Source organism: Scyliorhinus canicula, chromosome 23 (assembly GCF_902713615.1).
Source record: "Scyliorhinus canicula chromosome 23, sScyCan1.1, whole genome shotgun sequence".
Classification (NCBI taxonomy): domain Eukaryota; kingdom Metazoa; phylum Chordata; class Chondrichthyes; order Carcharhiniformes; family Scyliorhinidae; genus Scyliorhinus; species Scyliorhinus canicula.
Genome location: NC_052168.1, coordinates 2,139,988 through 2,160,509, shown reverse-complemented (window position 1 = coordinate 2,160,509; position 20,522 = coordinate 2,139,988). Strand labels below are relative to the sequence as shown.

Sequence of the window (20,522 nt, the reverse complement as noted above, 5' to 3'; positions counted from 1 at the left end):
CTGGGTTATCAGGGAGTGGTTTATATCGACAGCCCCTCCGGCTCCGGGCTCATCCTCGGGTAGGAGGGTTTCCTCCATGTCGACCCGATCAAACCCCTTCAGAACATTGCTGAATTCAAACCCTGCTGCCTTCTCTTCCTCAAAGGGAACTGCGTCCGCTGCCTCAGTTGGAAACGGGGCAGGTCTGAGGGAGTTGGCAGCCTCAGGAATGATCCCATTCTCATCGACCGCCTGCCTCACTCGGCCTCCTCTGTCTGTGTTGTGATCCCCCTGCCTTCTGTGCCCCAGGGTGCAGTAAAACACTGGTGCACAGGCCACTCGAAGCCGCTGCCATTGTCTGGCCCATGTGATTGGGACAAGTCGGCGGCCGATTCGCTTTAAATGAAGGCCCTGTGGAAAGTGTTAACCTGGGAAGAAGCTCCGGCAGGATTGCTGCCACTGTGGCTTTGAGAAAGGTACAGTATAATTTGGCAGTAACTATTCACAGAGCCTCACTAACCCCAGGAATTCAGTACTCTGTCATTTATAACCAACACTCACTCCACCTTCTAATCAGCTGAAAAACTCAAAGCCGCTCATTCAGAACAAAAAAAACACGAATTAGCCTCTGGAATATTCTGACACGAGTCGGTCAGTCAGTCACCGCCTGGTGTAAGATCCAGCTCCACAGGCCAAGGGTTCCAGCTCACCATTAACCAATCACATACTGGCCTGGGGCAGCTGGGAGTCACAGTTAGCTCAGGCGGATTTCCATTCCCAATCATTCCACAGTAACCAACACCCACCACCCCACCCCTCCCCTCATCATCCAGGGGGTGCTGCACTGTCAGAGGGTCAGTACTGAGGGAGTGCCGCACTGTCAAAGGGTCAGTACTGAGGGAGTGCTGCACTGTCAGAGGGTCAGTACTGAGGGAGTGCCGCACTGTCAGAGGGTCAGTACTGAGGGAGTGCCGCACTGTCAGAGGGTCAGTACTGAGGGAGTGCCGCACTGTCAGAGGGTCAGTACGGAGGGAGTGCCGCACTGTCATAGGGTCAGTACTGAGGGAGTGCTGCACTGTCAGAGGGTCAGTACTGAGGGAGTGCCGCACTGTCAGAGGGTCAGTACTGAGCGAGTGCTGCACTGTCAGAGGGTCAGTACTGAGGGAATGCTGCACTGTCAGAGGGTCAGTACTGAGGGAATGCTGCACTGTCAGAGGGTCAGTACCGAGGGAGTGCTACACTGTCAGAGGGTCAGTACTGAGGGAGTGCCGCACTGTCAGAGGGTCAGTACTGAGGGAGTGCCGCACTGTCAGAGGGTCAGTACTGAGGGAGTGCCGCACTGTCAGAGGGTCAGTACTGAGGGAGTGCCGCACTGTCAGAGGGTCAGTACTGAGGGAGTGCTGCACTGTCAGAGGGTCAGTACTGAGGGAGTGCCGCACTGTCAGAGGGTCAGTACTGAGGGAGTGCCGTACTGTCAGAGGGTCAGTACTGAGGGAGTGCCGCACTGTCAGAGGGTCAGTACTGAGGGAGTGCCGCACTGTCAGAGGGTCAGTACTGAGGGAGTACTGCACTGTCAGAGGGTCAGTACTGAGAGAGTGCCGCACTGTCAGAGGGTCAGTACTGAGGGAGTGCCACACTGTCAGAGGGTCAGTACTGAGGGAGTGCCATAAGCTTGGATGTGAAGTACAGATTCTGTCCCTTTGTTTGGGTGTAAAACACTCGAATGTGTTATTTCAAAGCAGAGCAAAGAGCATTTCCCGATGTCATAAAGTCATAGATAGAGTCCTAGATGTTTCCAGGAAACAGGCCCTTCGGCCCAGCTTGTCCATGCCGCCCAGTTTCTATCACTAAGCTGGTCCCACTTGCCCGCATTTGGCCCATATCCCTCTATACCCACCCTGCCCATGGAACTGTCTAACTGCTTTTTAAAGGACAGAATTGTAGCCGCCTCTCCCACTGCCTCTGGCAGCCCGTTCCAGACACTCCCCACCCTCTGTGAAGAAATTACCCCTCTGGTCTCTTGTATCTCCCCCCTCTCACCTTAAACCTATGCCCTCTAGTTCTAGACTATCTTTGGTAAAACATGTTGACTTATCTATGCTCCTCATTATTTTGTAAACCTCCATAAGATCACCCCTAAGCCTCCTACGCTCCAGGGAAAAAAGTCCCAGCCCTATCCAGCCTCTCCTTATAACTCAGACCATCAAGCCCTGGTAGCAGCCTCATAAATCTCTTCTGCACTCTTTCTAGTTTAACAATATCCTTCCTATAATAGGGCGACCAGAACTGAACACAGTATTCCATGTGTGGGTCTGACCAATGTCCTGCACAACTTCAACAAGACGTCCCGACTCCTGTTTTCAATATTCTGACCAATAAAAGCCAGCCTGCTGAATGCCTTCTTCACCACCCTGTCTACCTGCCACTCCACCTTTAATGAGCTATAAACTTGTACCCCGAGATCTCTTTGTTCTGTAACTCTCCCCAACTCCCTCCCATTAACTGATTAGGTCCTGCCCTGATTTGATCTCCCAAAATGCATCACCTCACATTTATCTAAATTAAACTCCATCTGCCATTCATCGGCCCAGTGGCCCAATTAGTCAAGTTCCTGTTGCAATCTTATAGAACCTTCTTCACTATTCACTGTGCCACCAATCTTGGTGTCATCTGCAAATTTACTAACCATTCTCATTTAAATCACCAATATATATATATACCAAATAATAGTGGACCCAGCATTTGGGACCAATATTTTAACCACAATCAACATCACAAAACAGATTATCTGGTCATTAATGAATATATAATTCATGTTTACGCTTGGCATTTATGGGATCTTGCTATGCACTAATTGGCTCCAGAGTTTCCTACGTTACAACAGTGACCACCCTTCAAAATGCACTTCAATTGGGACCTGCTGAAGTTGTAAAATGTGCGGAGGGTGTGGATCTCCTCCCCACACCAGCCAGCGGTCAGCCAATACCGCATTGGGACTGTGAACGTTCGTCTGACCATTCCACACAGACTGGGTGGTTAAGGTCAGGGCAAATGAAAGGCCTTTTCTCGGCCTGCCCCTGGAAGAAAAGGACTGCGACTGAGGAGCCAGGAATTTAATGCAATGAGAAGGTTACTGGTGCTGTTTCGAATGAACGAAATAGCTGAAAGTCAAATACTCACAAACTCCAAAGACATCTCAATTGTTCTGTTGGTCCATATTCCCCTTTCGCTCCATCCTCAGCACTTGCTCCCCGAGTGCTGGTGGTCACGGCCCGTTTATTGAGAGGCAGTAATTACCAGCTCGACTTTGAGGTTTTTTTTTGAATTCCTGTTGCTGTGGTGTACCACGATCCTTCCGCCTCCTGGATTAGCAAGCCACAGGCAGCACGTGAGTTGCCCCGGGTCGATCAGCATCTTTAACCGGGCAGAGTATAAATGGAGGGAGTTCAGCCCTCCAGCCTCACAACGCACAGCATTGCCTACCTCTGAGTGACCAAGGACAGAGAGAGAGAAAAGGACTGAAGAACCATGAAGGTCTTACTTTTCATCGCCCTGCTGGGCCTCTTAGCTGTATGCCACAGTAGACGTGAGTAACCTTATTTCAAACCGAATTCTCCGCCAGCTCAGGATCTCGCCAGGCAGGAGCGGTTGTCACGGCGCCTGTTGGTGAGCTGGGTGTCGGCGATCTGAATGATGTGGGGCCGGGTATTGCTGGGAAACGGGAAGGGACAGAGCTTTAGTTTTGATGCGGTAATGCAGCCGTGCTGTTTGCAAGTTGTCCGGTACGTTAACAAACCAGCAAGGGGAAGGCGGGAAATTGTCCCTTTCAGGGGCAAAACGGTAACAGTGGTTAGCACTGTTGCTTCACAGCGTTAGAGACCCGGGTTCGATTCCCGGCTTGGGCCACTGTCTGTGCGGAGTCTGCACGTTCTCCCCGTGTCTGCGTGGGTTTCCTCCGGTTTCCTCCCCCAAGTCCCGAAAGACGTGCTGTTGGGTGAATTGGACATTCTGAATTCTCCCTCTGTGTACCTGAACAGGCGCCGGAATGGGGCGACTAAGGGATTTTCACAGTGACTTCATTGCAGTGTTAATGTAAGCCTACTTGTGACAATAAAGATTATTATTATAAGAGCTGGGCCTGGCAATAGCTGTTTGCACTGTTAACGGTGTCAGATTGGCAGCGTTTGGATGAGCTGGTTACGTACGAATGCAGACATGAATCAGATTAATAGGCAGAGGATAGAGTCAGGGATACAGCTCCTAATATCAGAAACAGTCACCGGTAGACTTTCCAACCACATCAACTATTGCAAAGAGCAGAGGATGGATATTTCCTTTCGTGCTGGGAGAGGGTGAGAATGAGGGAAATTCACATTTCTTTGTAAAGTGATTGAATGGTTGCAAATTGAGACTGGTGTGAGCGAGAGAGCTTCCTTTGGAGACTGAAATGGGCTAGCGTTTGTCAACAGACCCGTTCTCGTTCGCTGCCTGAGGTTCTCTGGGCAGCTTTTCCCCCCACCCCATCAGGCTGTTTGCAGACAGGGGGGTATATAAGACAGGACGGTGGGTAGCTCGCTGTATCCCCCCCCCCCCCCCCCCCCCCCCCCAGGCAGGCAAGCTGTCTGCTAGCTCCGCCCATCCTCAGGGCTACTGAGGCCTTTAAATTGCCTGGAAATGGCCGGTTAACAACCGCTTTTCTCCTCCGCCACCACAAAATGGCGGGCAGGCGACATGGCCACCCCCACCTGGGCTCAAAGGGAGTAAGGAAAAGCGGGTATCTCCTCAGGGAGGGGATGACCTGTGCCCATTGGGCACCCTCTTCCAAGATGGTACCCCACCTTTGTGCGTTCTCCCCCCACCGGCACCTTGAACCTGACCCCGTCCCGCCCACAATAGCCCCCCCCCCCCCCCCCCCCACCCCCCACTCGAATGCCCAATTCCTCCCCGACCAAAATCCCAAGAGTTACCTTTAAGTCCAACATCCATGACCATCTTCTGGGACTTGTTTGCATTCCCAGGGACTGCTCGGCTTTTACTCCAACAGGACGGTCAATATCTCTCAAGGGAGATTCTTACTCATTAAAGCTAACACTGGTTTGCTGTCACTATAGGGCAGCCATTTTTAAAGTTGGATACCTTTCCTCCCGTCCTCCCCATCCTCCCCCCCCCCCCCCCCTCCCCCCCCCCCCCCCCCCCCCACCCACCCCCGCCGGCTCAAGCAATAGCATCCCCAGCCCAGTAAGATTCACCCCTCTGTCTCTCAGTAACTGCCCTCAGCTCCAACTCTGCGAGTCCCTCTGATTCTCTTGTGCTCACAGCCCCAGACTCAAACACTTCAACGCACTGCCTTCCCCACAGGTTAGAAACATTCCCAGATTTGTTCTCTTCTGATGGCTCTGACTCTACCTGGGGTGTGGAATCAGGCCCAGTCGCTGCCTCTGTGTCGGAATGCAGACAGTGAGCTTCAACAGGCTACTTAACCACAGAAAGTGTCGCTACCAAACTCAGCTCTCGCAGACTTCCCAGCAGGTTGTTGGATAGAGATCGGGAGAGAAGGACTGGGAGAGGTGGAGATGGAGATCAGGAGAGAGGGACTGGGAGAGATGGAGATGGAGATGGAGATCAGAGAGGGGGGTGGTGGAGATGGAGATCAGGAGAGAGGGACTGGGAGAGGTGGATATGGAGATCAGGAGAGAGGGAATAGGAGAGAATGAGATGGAGATGAGGAGAGAGGGAATGGTTGAGATGGAGAGAGAGATCAAGAGAGAGAGGGAATGGTTGAGATGGAGAGAGAGATCAGAAGAGAGGAAATGGTCAAGATGGAGACCATGAGAGAAGGAATGGTTGAGATGGAGATAGAGATCAGGAGAGAGGGAATAGGAAAGTTGGAGGAGGCGATCAGAGAGAAGGAATGGTAGAGATTGAGATGGAGATCAGAGAGAGGGAATAAGAGAGCTGGAGATGGAGATCAGGAGAGAGGGAATGGTAGAAATGGAGAACAGGAGAAGGGAATGGTAGAGATGGAGATCAGGAGATGGGGAATGGGAAAGATGGAGATGGAGATCAGAGAGAGGGAATGGTAGAGATGGAAATGGAGATCAGGAGAGAAGGAATGGGAAAGATGGAGATGGAGATCAGAGAGGGAATGGGAAAGATGGAGATGGAGATCAGGAGATGGGGAATGGGAAAGATGGAGAAGGAGATCAGAGAGAGGGACTGGTAGAGATGGAGATGGAGATCAGAGAGAGGGAATGGTAGAGATGGAGATGGAGATCAGGAGATGGGGAACGGGAAAGATGGAGAAGGAGATCAGAGAGAGGGAATGGTAGAGATGGAGATCAGAGAGAGGGAATGGTAGAGTTGGAGATGGAGATCAAAGCGAGGGAATGAGAAAGATGGAGATGGAGAACAGGAGAGAGGGAATGGGAAAGATGGAGATGGAGATCAGGAGAGAGGGAATGGTAGAGTTGGAGATCAAAGAGAGGAAATGGTAGAGATGGAGATAGAGATCAGAGAGAGGGAATGATGGAGATAGAGATCAGGAGAGAGGGAATGCACCATCTACCCAGTATTTACCCTGCACTGTGTACGCTGTAGTATGCACCATGTACCCTGTGTATACCTGTACTGTGTACGCTGTAATATGCACCATGTACCCTGTGTGTACCCTGTACTGTGTACGCTGTAGTATGCACCATCTACCCCATACTGTGTACCTGTAGTATGAGCCATGTACACAGTATGTACCCTGCAGCCATGGTTAATGGGTTGGCGATGATCCATTTCTCCCAGTTCATGGCTTCACCTGTCAGAACGTTCAGAGTTTAATAAACTCATTGACTCCTCGAGTTCCTGCCCAAGACCCAGATTATCAGCCGAGCCCTGTGATAGAAATACGGAGAAACTATAATATGGAAACAGGCCATTTGGCCCATCAACAGCCCATATTGGTGTTTACCCTCCACACAAGCGGACGCCTGATCTAATGTCTCACTCAGTCTCCACAACCACCTCTCTGACCTGTTCTTAAACGTGCTTCAATCATTATTTTCCATAGAGAATTCCATAGTTTTTACAATCTTCTGTGAAGAAAGGTATTTCCATCAAACCTTCACCGCCCCCAATACCCAATCTGTCTCTTTCTTCAATCAATGCAAACCAGGCCGCATCTTACTGAGCACATCCCACTGACCAACACACCCCACTGACCCCACTGACCAACACACCCCACTGACCCCACTGACCAACACACCCCACTGACCCCACTGACCAACCACACCCCACTGACCCCAATGACAATCACATCCCACTGACCCTACTGACCAATCACACCCCACTGACCCCACTGACCCCACTGACCCCAATGACAATCACATCCCACTGACCCCACTGACCAATCACACCCCACTGACCCCACTGACCCCACTGACCAATCACACCCCACTGACCCCACTGACCCCACTGACCAATCACACCCCACTGACCCCACTGACCCCACTGACCCCAATGACCAATCACACCCCACTGATCCCACTGACCCCACTGACCAATCACACCCCACTGACCCCAATGACCCCAATGACCAATCACATCCCACTGACCCCACTGACCCCACTGACCCCACTGACCCCAATGACCAATCACACCCCACTGACCCCAATGACCAATCACACCCCACTGACCCCACTGACCCCAATGACCAATCACACCCCACTGACCCCACTGACCCCAATGACCAATCACACCCCACTGACCCCACTGACCCAAATGACCAATCACACCCCACTGACCCCACTGACCCCAATGACCAATCACACCCCACTGACCCCACTGACCCAAATGACCCCAATGACTAATCACACCTCACTGACGCCACTGACCAATCACACTCTGACACAATATTCTTTATATGGATTGGAGTCAAAAACTGCCCACAAAACGCCAACTGTGGTCTTACTGAGACTTTACCCACACAAATTTTTTTTTTAAAATTTTTTATGTTTTTTATTGAGTTTTCATATTTTATATCCAACAAATTACAAATTATTAGAAAAAAAAACACGCAAAAATTAACATGTATATTTACAGGTAAGCATCTTCATAATAACAACTGTGGCCGCCCCCTTTAGCCGGCATACATATTTTACATTCCCCAATATGGCCGAGGAACATGTTTATAGGCATTTATTTATAGTTTGGTTTTGGGCCTTAGCTAGCCATCAAACCCCCATAACGAACCCGTAGCCCCCCCCCCCCCCCCCCCCCCCCCCCGGCTACCTTCCCCCAATTTTACCCACACAAATATACACAAGACGCAAATACAGACAAACACCCACACACAAACACACACAGATAGGTTTCGAATGGCCCAGTTTCTAAGCTTCACAGCGTGCGATCAAACACTTCAATTTTATTTGAAATGAGATGGATCCAGAGACACGGGGAAAGGTTTTGGAGACGGGTCTGAAATGTTTGACTTTTCTGCCTCAACTAAGAAGCATTGGAGATTACCCACAGAGGGGAATTGTTGGTCTTTGCCTTGTTTCTGTTCGAGACCAGTCAGCTTCATCACTCACCTGAGGAAGGAGTTACGCTACAAAAGTTAATGATTCCAAATAGGGGCTGGTTTAGCACAGGGCTAAATCGCTGGCTTTGAAAGCAGACCAAGGCAGGCCAGCAACACGGTTCAATTCCCGTAGCAGCCTCCCCGAACAGGCGCCGGAATGTGGCGACTAGGGGCTTTTCACAGTAACTTCATTTGAAGCCTACTCGTGACAATAAGCGATTTTCAATTCATAAACCTGTTGGACTTGAACCTGGTGTTGAAAGACTTAAGAACTACGGGCCTCAAGGTAGCATGGTGGTTAGCATCAATGCTTCACAGCTCCAGGGTCCCAGGTTCGATTCCCGGCTGGGTCACTGTCTGTGCGGAGTCTGCACGTCCTCCCTGTGTGTGCGTGGGTTTCCTCCGGGTGCTCCGGTTTCCTCCCACAGTCCAAAGATGTGTGGATTAGGTGGATTGGCCATGCTAAATTGCCCGTAGTGTAAGGTTAATGGGGGGATTGTTGGGTTACGGGTATACGGGTTATGTGAGTTTAAGTAGGGTGATCATTGCTCGGCACAACATGAAGGGCCTGTTCTGTGCTGTACTGTTCTATGTTCTAACTAGGAGCAGGAGTAGGCCATCTGGCCCCTCGAGCCTGCTCCGCCATTCAATGAGATCTTTTGTGGACTCAGCTCCACTTTCCGGCCCGAACACCATAACCCTTAATCCCTTTATTCTTCTTACAGTTCAGGGGAGCAGACGGTCCAGCTCCCTGACTGTGGAGTACCGGAGTCAATTCACATTCTCAAACTGCATATTGTTAACGTTGGAACAGGAGGAGGCCATTCAGCCCTCGGACTGCCCCATCATCCAATTGGACAATGACTAATCTGGACACCAATTCCATTTACCTCACTTAGCTCCACATCCTTCGATGAGTGAATTCAAATCGATCAGTTTCAGCTTTGGCGATTCCAGTTGTCCTCTCCAGCGTCTGGAGTTTTATTGGGCGGAATGCTCTGGATTTCCACAAATCCTCTGATTTCGATTTTGCTCCTATGCGGTCTGACTTTAAGTTTAATTTTATGCCCCCTGGCTTTTGATTCCTTTACCAGAGGAAATTATTTTCCTTTCATTGACCCTTATTGAATGTTTTTATCATTTTCACCACCTCGATCAGATCAGCTCTCAATCTCCACAACTCAAGGATTCCCAGACAGGTTTACACAACCCGACCTCATAATTCAGCCTTGGCTATTGACAAATAAATATCAGTCCTGTCGTCATCAACATACTTGTTCTGTTCTGGAAAGAGTCTCTGTCTAATACGGTCTATAGAAGACATGTCCAGGAAGATGTGCAGGTGCATAAGAAATAGGAGCAGCTTTCATAGAATGCCCACAGTGCAGAAGGAGGCCATTCGGCCTATCAAATCTGCACTGACCCTCTTCACTTCCCCACCCCATACTCCAGTAACCCCACCTACGAAGTGGGAATAGAACCCGGGTCCCTGGCGCTGTGAGGCAGCAGTGCTAACCCACTGTGCCACCCTGGCAGGTATAGGCCATTCAGCTCATCGGGCTCGCTCCCCCATTCAGTAAGATGATTGGCTGATCCTCTCTATTCCTCAATTCCTTTCATATCCAAAAATTGATCAAACCCCAGTCTTAAATATCCTCAATGACTGAATATCCATTGCCCTCTGGATGGAGAATTCCAACACTGGGAGTGAAGAAATTCCTTCTTGTCATTCAACGTGGCTGATTTGCTATCTTGAAACTATAACCCCTTATTCTCAACTCCCTGACCAGGGATAAGTCCTTTGAGCATCTAACCTGTCAGAGGGTCAGTACTGAGGGGCAGGCAATCTAATAATTGAATTTGTGACAATCTGATCACCTCTCATTCTTTCAAATACCAGAGAATATTCCAATCAACCTTTCCTCATAGGGAAGCTCATCCCAGGGATCAATGAACCTTCCTTGTACCCATCTGGGTCTCCTTGGAGGGGGGGCCAAGACTGTACCCAATAGGGGCAGCGTGGTGGCGCAGTGGTTAGCACTGCTGCCTCATGCCGCCGAGGTCCCAGGTTCGATCCGGGTTCTGGGTCACTGTCTGTGTGGAGTTTGCACATTCTCCCCGTGTCTGTGTGGGTTTCGTCCCCACAACCCAAAGATGTGCAGAGTAGGTGGATTGGCCGCGCTAAATTGTCCCTTAATTGGAACAAATTAATTGGGTGCTCTAAATTTATTTTTTTTAAAAGACTGTACCCAGTATTCCAGCTGTAGTCGCACTATCGCCCTGTTCTCACTCCGATAACGTCAACCGGCTGCAAAGATGCCAACATATCATTTGGTGTCTTCATTTCTTACTATAGCTGCAGGCTAACTCCCCGTGTTTTGTGTGCAGTGAGACCCAAATCACTTGGGTGACTTGGGACAACAATCCAGTTCCCGACAGGTGGGACGGATCAAAGTTTCCTGCTTTTGAAGGAAAGGTAAACGGTTTTCCCACAGGCCGGAGGCCCTGACTCATTCTCTCCAGGAAACCCCTGCATGGACAGTCCAGAAAACCCACCCTGTCCCGGATCAGCCCTGGCCTGGATCCCTTGCTCACGCAGCCGGACCCTTCCTCAGGAAGATGGTCTTCAGCCATCCAATGGGTTTGACGCAAAGTGCTCTGGCTGCAGGGATCCCAAACCGGATTGGACAGTGTGAGGCATCTTATTAAAAGGTAAAACAAAAGATGAATACTGTGTAGAGATGTGTATCGATGTTCTGGGGGTTTAGGTCGCATGTACCAGATAATAAATAGCCGGTACCAATCAGAAGAGAGTTGCAGATCATGCTGCTCACTGATTGGCTAAGATTAGGTTTAATTGCAACATTGCAATGTTAGTATTCGGTAAGATTTTCTGATTCTAGTGAGGGTAAAGTTGCTGGTTTGAGACTTGTACCTTAGATTCTAGATTGTCACAGCTCTAACCCGGACCTCTCCTTGTTTTCAGACATTGGGCACGCCATCGCTCGGCGCAGTGCTGAAAGTGGCAGTAATGAGTGGAAGAGAAGCGGTGGCAACAGTGATGGCAGCGATGAGTATGGCAAGGGATACGGCAATGCCTATAATGGTTACGGCAATGGCTATGACAATGGCTACGGCAATGGTTATGACAATGGCTACGGCAATGACCATGACAATGGTTATGGCAATGGTTATGACAATGGATACGGCAATGGCCATGACAATGGTTATGGCAATGGTTATGACAATGGCTACGGCAATGGTTACGGCAATGACCATGACAATGGTTACGGCAATGACCATGACAATGGTTACGGCAATGACCATGACAATGGTTACGGCAATGGGCACACTGACGACAGCAGTGACAGCAGTGATAGTAACAGCAACGGTGAGTTCACACAATTACTTTTCTCAAATTTCTTTGGAATCAGGTTAGTGGATGTTCGGGATACTGAGATCTGACTCCACACTGGGTCGCCTGGGCTCCACCTGGCCAGGTAAACGCAGTCCCCAATGTGGTGCTGAGGTTCAAAAGACCTTAAGGGTGATGGTAGGGAAATGTACATGAAACAGAGACGGTGAAATCACAACTAACTGCTGGCTGCTTCAAATAACTTTCAATTTCAAAATTCTCCCGTTTCAGAGTTCAACGGTAATGGAGACAGGAATGGACACGAGAATGGCAATGGCAATGGCAATGGAAACGGGAATGGACACGAGAATGGCTATGGAAACGGGAATGGACACGAGAATGGCTATGGAAACGGGAATGGACACGAGAATGGCAATGGAAACGGGAATGGGCACGAGAATGGCTATGGAAACGGGAATGGACACGAGAATGGCAATGGAAATGGGAATGGACACGAGAATGGCAATGGCAACGGAGATGGGAATGGACACGGCAATGGCAATGGCAATGGAAACGGGAATGGACACGAGAATGGCAATGGGAAAGGAGATGCCAATGGATACTGGAATGGCCATGAGAATGGAATTGAGAATGGCAATGGGAAAGGCAACGGGAATGGCAATGGCAATGGAGGTATGTGTGTTTTGTTTTCTTTACTGTAGGTACAACATGGTAGGTCAGAAGTATAATTGCTGAAATAGGAAAACACCAATCCTTGAGGAACCAGAACTCTTGTCAAAGGTTAATTCTCAACACATTTGCAAGAGGCTTTGTTGTTACAAATGGGGATGTCAGCTGGTCAATAAGCTAGTGTAAATAGGTGAGTGATGGAGGTTAGTGACATGGAGATGGGAGGGGGGGGGGGGGGGGGGCGCTGATCGCTGAGGGATCCAACCTACTGGAGGCTGGGTCACAGATGAGTCATTAACCAGAGCATAGATTGAAAGATTCAGCAAGAAAAGTACAAGGTGAGCTGACCGTTGCTGCTTTTCATTCCCACCAAACTTGGGAAAGACTATTGTGACTTGAAATTGGGAAATCTTCAAGAATGGGGAGGGCGGAGGTTGTGAGGGGGGGTTTAGCTACAGCCAGAGAAGTCCTCGGTTACCCTTGTAAACTCACACCAGAGCCAATCCCATCATTCAAATCTTTACCTGTGTGCAACAGTCTATGTTTGATGTCATCGTCTAACCTCGCCCGTCCCCTTTTCAAATAACACAACATTCCTCAACCCAATCCCTGTCCCAGGACACGTCAGCTGGGCGAGGTGCACAGCATCTCCTGCTGTGAGGCTCAAAACTCCAGCAATAACAAGCGTCAGTTTCAGATAATCGGGGGGAAGGATCAGGGATGGAGAAGAGAACAGATTGTTTCTGAGCAGCAAGTCGCTGTGATCTGGAAGACGCTGCTTGAAGTGGCGGCAGGAGCGGATTCAACAGCTACTTCCGAAGGGGAATTGGAAAAATACTGGGAAACGAAAACTGTACATAGCTTTTGAGAAAGAGCAGAGAAATGGGATAAATGAGATTGCTCTTCCCGAGGGCTAGCACAGGCACAATGGGCTGATAGGCCTCCCTCTGTTGTGTCTGATTTCACAATACGGTGCAGGTTTTATTTGGATATAATAGGGTCCAAGGTGACCGCAAGCTGACACATATAAAACAATGAGGAGCATGGATAAGATAGATAGTCAACATCTTTTCCCAAAGGTCGGGGAGTCTAAAAGGGGCTGTTTAGCTCACAGGGCTAATCGCTGGCTTTTAAAGCAGACCAAAGCAAGCCAGCAGCACGGTTCGATTCCCGTACCAGCCTCCCCGAACAGGCGCCGGAGTGTGGCGACTAGGGGCTTTTCACAGTAACTTCATTTGAAGCCTACTCGTGACAATAAGCGATTTTCAATTTCAATTTCAATTCAACTAGAGGGCGCAGGTTTAAGGTGCGAGGGGAGAGATACAAAAGGGTCCAGAGGGGCAGTTGTCTCACAGAGAGGGTGGTGAGTGTCTGGAATGGGCTGCCAGAGGCAGTAGTAGAGGCAGGTACAATATTGTCCTTTAAAAAGCATTTAGACAGTTATATGGGTAAGATGGGTATAGATGGCTATGGGCCAATGCGGGCAATTGGGATTAGCTTAGTGATTATAAACTGGTCAGCATGGACAAGTTGGGCCAAGGACCTGTTTCTATGCTGTAAACCTCTACAACCCAATAACTATGGCAACTCACTCACCCACCAAAGGCCCGGATCGCAGGAGGCGATCGGTTGCTCTGCTCCACGAAAGGGTGATGGTAATCCAAGGCGGGTCTGTCCTTCAATTCACAAGCACAAAGTTAAATTCAGAGCTGGAAGACGAGGTGAGGGTGAGGGGGAGGGCGGGTGTGAGGCTGTGAAAGTGGAGGATGAGGTGCGCACACAGCATTGGTGTGAAGGGGGCTGGGAAGCGAGGAGGCTGCAGTCAACATTTCTGAACTTGAATGCGGAAGGAGGATTGATTCTACAAGCGATCATTTGCTGGTGACCCAGGGAAGGGAACAGGGAAACCACTACAATGCTCACCTTGTGCAGGATGTTGGGCTTCTTGCAAGAACAACTTGCATTTACATAACACCTTCAACTTAGTTAACTATCCCGAGGTGCAGAGTATCAAATCTGAATTTCCGATACATGAGGAGACATCAGGACAGGTGACCAAAAGCCTAGTCAAAGAGGTTGGCTTTAAGAAGTGCCTTAGAGTTGCAGGGGGATGATTAGAATGTTTCAGGAGAGAATTGCGGAGGCTGAAGGCCCAGCAGTGAATATCAGAGCAGTGGCAATCGGGGACACAGACAGGGCCAGAATTGGAGGATCCCCCAGATCTTGGAGGGTTGTGGGGCTGGAGAAGATCAGGGAGAGAGCTACAGGTCATGGTGCGAGGATGGTGCAGTCAGCGCCTGTGACACCCCTTCACCCGGAATGAGTCACTGTCTTGGTGACATGGACATCCAGGAGGCGAGGGATATCAGAGTCCAGTCTCCTCCAGAAGGACTCGAAGGACAGAGTGTGAAAGGTTTGAACGATCTGCTGTTGAATGTGGTGCTCATGTGTCAGTTCCTCAAGGGTAAAGATTCAGAAAATGGGCAACAGGAAAGTGAACCGAGAACTGATTCTTTCTTTCTTTGTTCCCACTCTGCAGTTGTGCGAGCCCTCGGGAAGAGCAATCTAATTTATCCCATTTCTCTGCTCAGTAAATCCTGGATCCCAGTTTGCAGAATCCTGTAACTTACACACATTGCAAAATAATAGCCACTTCAAAATATATTCACATCAATCAACCCTAGAAAACAAATTTTATATTTGTTCAATGTTGTTCTGCAGGTGCTGGAGTTGCTGATTCCAGTGACTCCAGTGATTCGAGTGACTCCAGTGACTCCAGTGACTCCAGTGATTCCAGCGACTCCAGTGACAGCAGTGACTCCAGTGATTCCAGTGACTCCAGTGACTCCAGTGATTCCAGTGATTCCAGTGACTCCAGTGACAGCAGTGACTCCAGTGATTCCAGTGACTCCAGTGACTCCAGTGATTCCAGCGACTCCAGCGACTCCAGTGATAGCAGTGATAGCAGTGATTCCAGTGACAGCAGTGACTCCAGTGACAGCAGCGACTCCAGTGACTCAGATGATTCCAGTGACTCCAGTGATAGTAGTGATTCCAGCGATAGCAGTGACTCCAGCGACTCTAGTGATTCCAGCGATTCCAGTGATAGCAGTGACTCCAGTGATTCTAGTGATAGCAGTGACTCCAGTGATAGCAGTGACTCCAGTGACTCTAGTGATTCCAGTGACTCAAGTGATAGCAGCGACTCCAGTGATAGCAGCGACTCCAGTGATAGCAGTGACTCCAGTGACTCTAGTGATAGCAGTGACTCCAGTGATAGCAGTGACTCCAGCGATAGCAGTGACTCCAGTGACTCTAATGACTCCAGCGATAGCAGCGACTCCAGTGACTCCAGTGATAGCAGTGACTCCAGTGACTCTAGTGATAGCAGTGACTCCAGTGATAGCAGCGACTCCAGTGACTCTGATGATTCCAGTGACTCAAGTGATTCCAGTGATAGCAGTGACTCCAGTGATTCCAGTGATAGCAGTGATTCTAGTGATAGCAGTGACTCCAGCGATAGCAGTGACTCCAGTGACTCTGATGATTCCAGTGACTCAAGTGATTCCAGTGACTCTGATGATTCCAGTGACTCCGATGATTCCAGTGATTCCAGTGACTCCGATGATTCCAGTGACTCAGATGATTCTAGTGACTCCGATGATTCCAGTGATTCCAGTGACTCCGATGATTCTAGTGACTCTAGTGACTCCGATGATTCCAGTGACTCTAGTGACTCAGATGATTCCAGTGACTCTAGTGACTCAGATGACTCCAGTGATTCCAGTGACTCCAGTGATTCCAGTGACTCCAGTGATTCCAGTGACTCCAAAGGAAACAGCAAATCTGGTTGAGTACATGCTTTAGGTTTATTAGGTTGTTTTTTTAATTACTTGGAGTGATAAATCACATCATGTTAGCTTGAGATCAAATTCACTGTGCGAGACGAACTGAATAAATACTGAAGACTATTGAGATTGTGGCTTCTCGCTGGGGGGCAGTTCCTGAAGGTGCTGACTCTCACTGGGACACAGTTCCTGAAGGTGCTGACTCTCACTGGGATACAGTTCCTGAAGGTGCTGACTCTCACTGGGATACAGTTCCTGAAGGTGCTGACTCTCACTGGGGGACAGTTCCTGAAGATGCTGACTCTCACTGGGGGACAGTTCCTGAAGGTGCTGACTCTCACTGGGACACAGTTCCTGAAGGTGCTGACTCTCACTGGGACACAGTTCCTGAAGATGCTGACTCTCACTGGGGGACAGTTCCTGAAGGTGCTGACTCTCACTGGGACACAGTTCCTGAAGGTGCTGACTCTCACTGGGACACAGTTCCTGAAGGTGCTGACTCTCACTGGGACACAGTTCCTGAATGTGCTGACTCTCACTGGGACACAGTTCCTGAAGGTGCTGACTCTCACTGGGACACAGTTCCTGAAGGTGCTGACTCTCACTGGGTGACAGTTCCTGAAGGTGCTGACTCTCACTGGGGGACAGTTCCTGAAGGTGCTGACTCTCACTGGGACACAGTTCCTGAAGGTGCTGACTCTCACTGGGACACAGTTCCTGAAGGTGCTGACTCTCACTGGGACACAGTTCCTGAAGGCGCTGGCTCTCACTGGGGGACAGTTCCTGAAGGTGCTGACTCTCACTGGGGGACAGTTCCTGAAGGTGCTGACTCTCACTGGGACACAGTTCCTGAAGGTGCTGACTCTCACTGGGACACAGTTCCTGAAGGCGCTGGCTCTCACTGGGGGACAGTTCCTGAAGGTGCTGACTCTCACTGGGGGACAGTTCCTGAAGGTGCTGACTCTCACTGGGACACAGTTCCTGAAGGTGCTGACTCTCACTGGGGGACAGTTCCTGAAGGTGCTGACTCTCACTGGGACACAGTTCCTGAAGGTGCTGACTCTCACTGGGAGACAGTTCCTGAAGGTGCTGACTCCCACTGGGACACAGTTCCTGAAGGTGCTGACTCTCACTGGGACACAGTTCCTGAAGGTGCTGACTCTCACTGGGGGACAGTTCCTGAAGGTGCTGACTCTCACTGGGGGACAGTTCCTGAAGGTGCTGACTCTCACTGGGAGGGGGGGATGGGGAGTGAATTTCTGAAGGTGCTGACTCTCACTGGGACACAGTTCCTGAAGGTGCTGACTCTCACTGGGACACAGTTCCTGAAGGTGCTGACTCACTCGAGGACAGTTCCTGAAGGTGCTGACTCTCACTGGGAGGGGGCGAGGGGGAGTGAATTTCTGAAGGCGCTGATGTTTTAATATTACAATCTGTGGAGTGAATTGTAAACTACGCACTCTTACTGAAACCCGGTTCGAACTCACTCACAATGTCTCACACCCAACAGCAGAGTATTACTGATTAAATCCACCTTTCACTTATCGTTGGATGAACAAGTTTGATTTAGATTTTTAGAGAGAGAGTTGCAGCATTTTGACCCAGTGACAGTGAAGATCCGGCCGATATATTTCCAAGTCAGGATGGAGACTCGCTCCCAGTTTCAGCAGCTTTGATTTTGTGATCTTTTTAAAAATAAATTTAGAGCACCCAATTCATTTTTTTCCAATTAAGGGGCAATTTAGCATGGCCAATCCACCTACCCTGCACATCTTTGGGTTGTGGGGGCGAAACCCACGCAAACACGGGGTGAATGTGCAAACTCCACACGGACAGTGATCCGGGGCCAGGATCGAACCTGGGACCTCGGCGCCGTGAGGCAGCAGTGCTAACCACTGCGCCACCGTGCTGCCTTTGGGATCAGTTTGATCTTATTGGCCGAAACAATCCAAAAGATTTCTGCTCCGTTAGGGACATTAAAAGACATTTACTGTGTTCTGTTTATCCCGCATTAAACACTTTCCAGCCACCCGCACACGGGATTGTGGATTTACAAAATCCGATTTGAAAAAAGGTTTGGATCTTCCGGGGGAGAGGCCGGGAGTGGTCGGGAAGCAGCTGCCCGTCATTAGGGACCCCGCAAGGCTGCGGCGGAAGCTTCAAATCTAAAATCTAATCATTGAGGTTGTATGGGAGGGACGGAGAGGGGGGAGGGGGGAGCGGGAAGATGAGGAGGTAAATGGGGAAAACAATCTGGCAAAAATTAAACCTGACTTTAACTTTTTTCACCTGACTGGAAGCCTTGGCTGCCTTCGTCCATTCGCACATTCGTCATTTAAATAAACCCAGGAGATCAAATCTTAAAATTCAAGAAATCACAGAGAGCGTCCAAGACATTCTCCCCCCCAAACGTCCACTCGGTGCCGGGGGTAAGCTGGAGTTTTGTTGACTGATGCAACGTGCTTCTTTAATTTGAATGACGGGGCAGGCCCGAGGGGCTGAATGGCCTCCTCTCGTCTCTGATGTCCCGACATTACGTTTCATCGCAGCAACAAACCTGTCAATATTTCTGTGACGTGAACGACATTTACTGCAGGAATGGTTCAGTGTTTGCCGCCCTGGGAACGTTGCTGGATTCAGAAATGGTTCGAATTCTGCAGATCTTTCATTGGAAACGTTCCCATTCAATTTTTTTAGCATTTTGTACAAAATTACACAAAAACTCTTCAGCTCCCCACCCTGCCCACCTTCCCAACTCGCCGGAAGTGAATTAACTCCTGATTTTACTCTCTTCCAGAAACATCAACAAAGAAATCAAACGGCAAGAAGTGATAAACGCCGAGCTGGTGCGAAACCAGTCAGAAAGTTATTGTTCCTGCCCACCTCAGCCCTCAGTACAATTGTTAATAGTTTGTGGACGTTGTGTTAAGATTTCCTGTGTTTACTGTTCTGAATGTCTGTCCTGGGATCGTGCCGATCCCTGTCTGATGTTAATATAAATAAACCGGTGTTTGTGTGATCTGATGTCTCTGCCTCTCTGTTCTGTAAATTTCCCATCATTCTCAGTTACAATCGCCCTCTCCGGGGTCACTGACACTCCCGGAGAGCTGGAGGAACCCAAACCCCTCAAATCGAGTTAATCTCCAAATGGAGAGGGGAGAGAAGGGGATAAAAGCAAAGAAAAAAGAACAAAGGAAAGTACAGCACGGGAACAGGCCCTTCGGCCCTGCAAGCCCAGAGATACACACAGCAGCCCTGGCAGCTTCTGTAGAGAAACAGTTTCCTGATCCCCACTCGCGACATTAACTCCGACTCTCTCACCGCACACCCTGCTAGATCTGCCGAGATGTTACAGCACTTTCTATTTTACTTCTGATTTCCAGAGTCTGTGGTGTTTTTTATTTGTTGTGGTTCAATCACGGGATTTATGATGTGGAGATGCCGGTGTTGGACTGGGGTGAGCACAGTAAGGCGTCTGACAACAACAGGTTAAAGTCCAACAGGTTTTTTTTCAAACACTAGCTTTCGGAGCACTGCTCCTTCCTCAGGTGAACCTGGAATTGGAAGGCGCACGATTCTTTGCGAATCGCGGGATTGCCGGGGGGTGGGTATGTAGTCGGGGGCGGGGGGGGGGGGGGGGGGGGAGGATCTGGGCAACAGACATCCCAGGTCACTGAGGGAAGTGAGACTGGAAATAGTAGAGGAGGCGGCCGCCGTCCTTCAATCCTCCTGCGGTATTTGAGTGGCGCCAGAGGGCTGGAGGATTGCAAACGTTACAACAACCCTGTCCAAAAAAAAGGGTAAATGGTGAAAACTGAAAAGTAAAGGCCAGAGTCAAAGATCGGTGCGGAAACATCCAAAATGAACGAGAGTCAATAAATGACCAATATGAATTTGGGAAAGGCAAGTCCTGTCTGATTAATTGATTGAATGTGACAGGTAGATTGTGACAGGCGGCGGAATGTGGCGACTAGGGGCTTTTCACAGTAACTTCATTGAAGCCTACTCGTGACAATAAGCCATTTCCATTTTCATTTCGTTTCATTTTCATATAACGACATGGGGGGTGGTTTAGCTCAGTTGG

General features: G+C 49.6%; 1 protein-coding gene across 1 annotated transcript; it reads left to right on the top strand.

The window, feature by feature from the left end:
• The first annotated feature begins 3,455 nt into the window (after nt 1-3,455).
• On the top strand, nt 3,456-19,457 carry LOC119956617 (dentin sialophosphoprotein-like). The gene is made up of 6 exons (XM_038783955.1): nt 3,456-3,565; nt 11,532-11,936; nt 12,192-12,593; nt 15,312-15,888; nt 16,024-16,439; nt 19,236-19,457. The coding sequence occupies exons 1-6, from the start codon at nt 3,508-3,510 to the stop codon at nt 19,268-19,270; spliced, it is 1,893 nt and encodes a 630-aa protein (XP_038639883.1). The 5' UTR covers nt 3,456-3,507; the 3' UTR covers nt 19,271-19,457.
• The last annotated feature ends 1,065 nt before the right edge of the window (nt 19,458-20,522 follow it).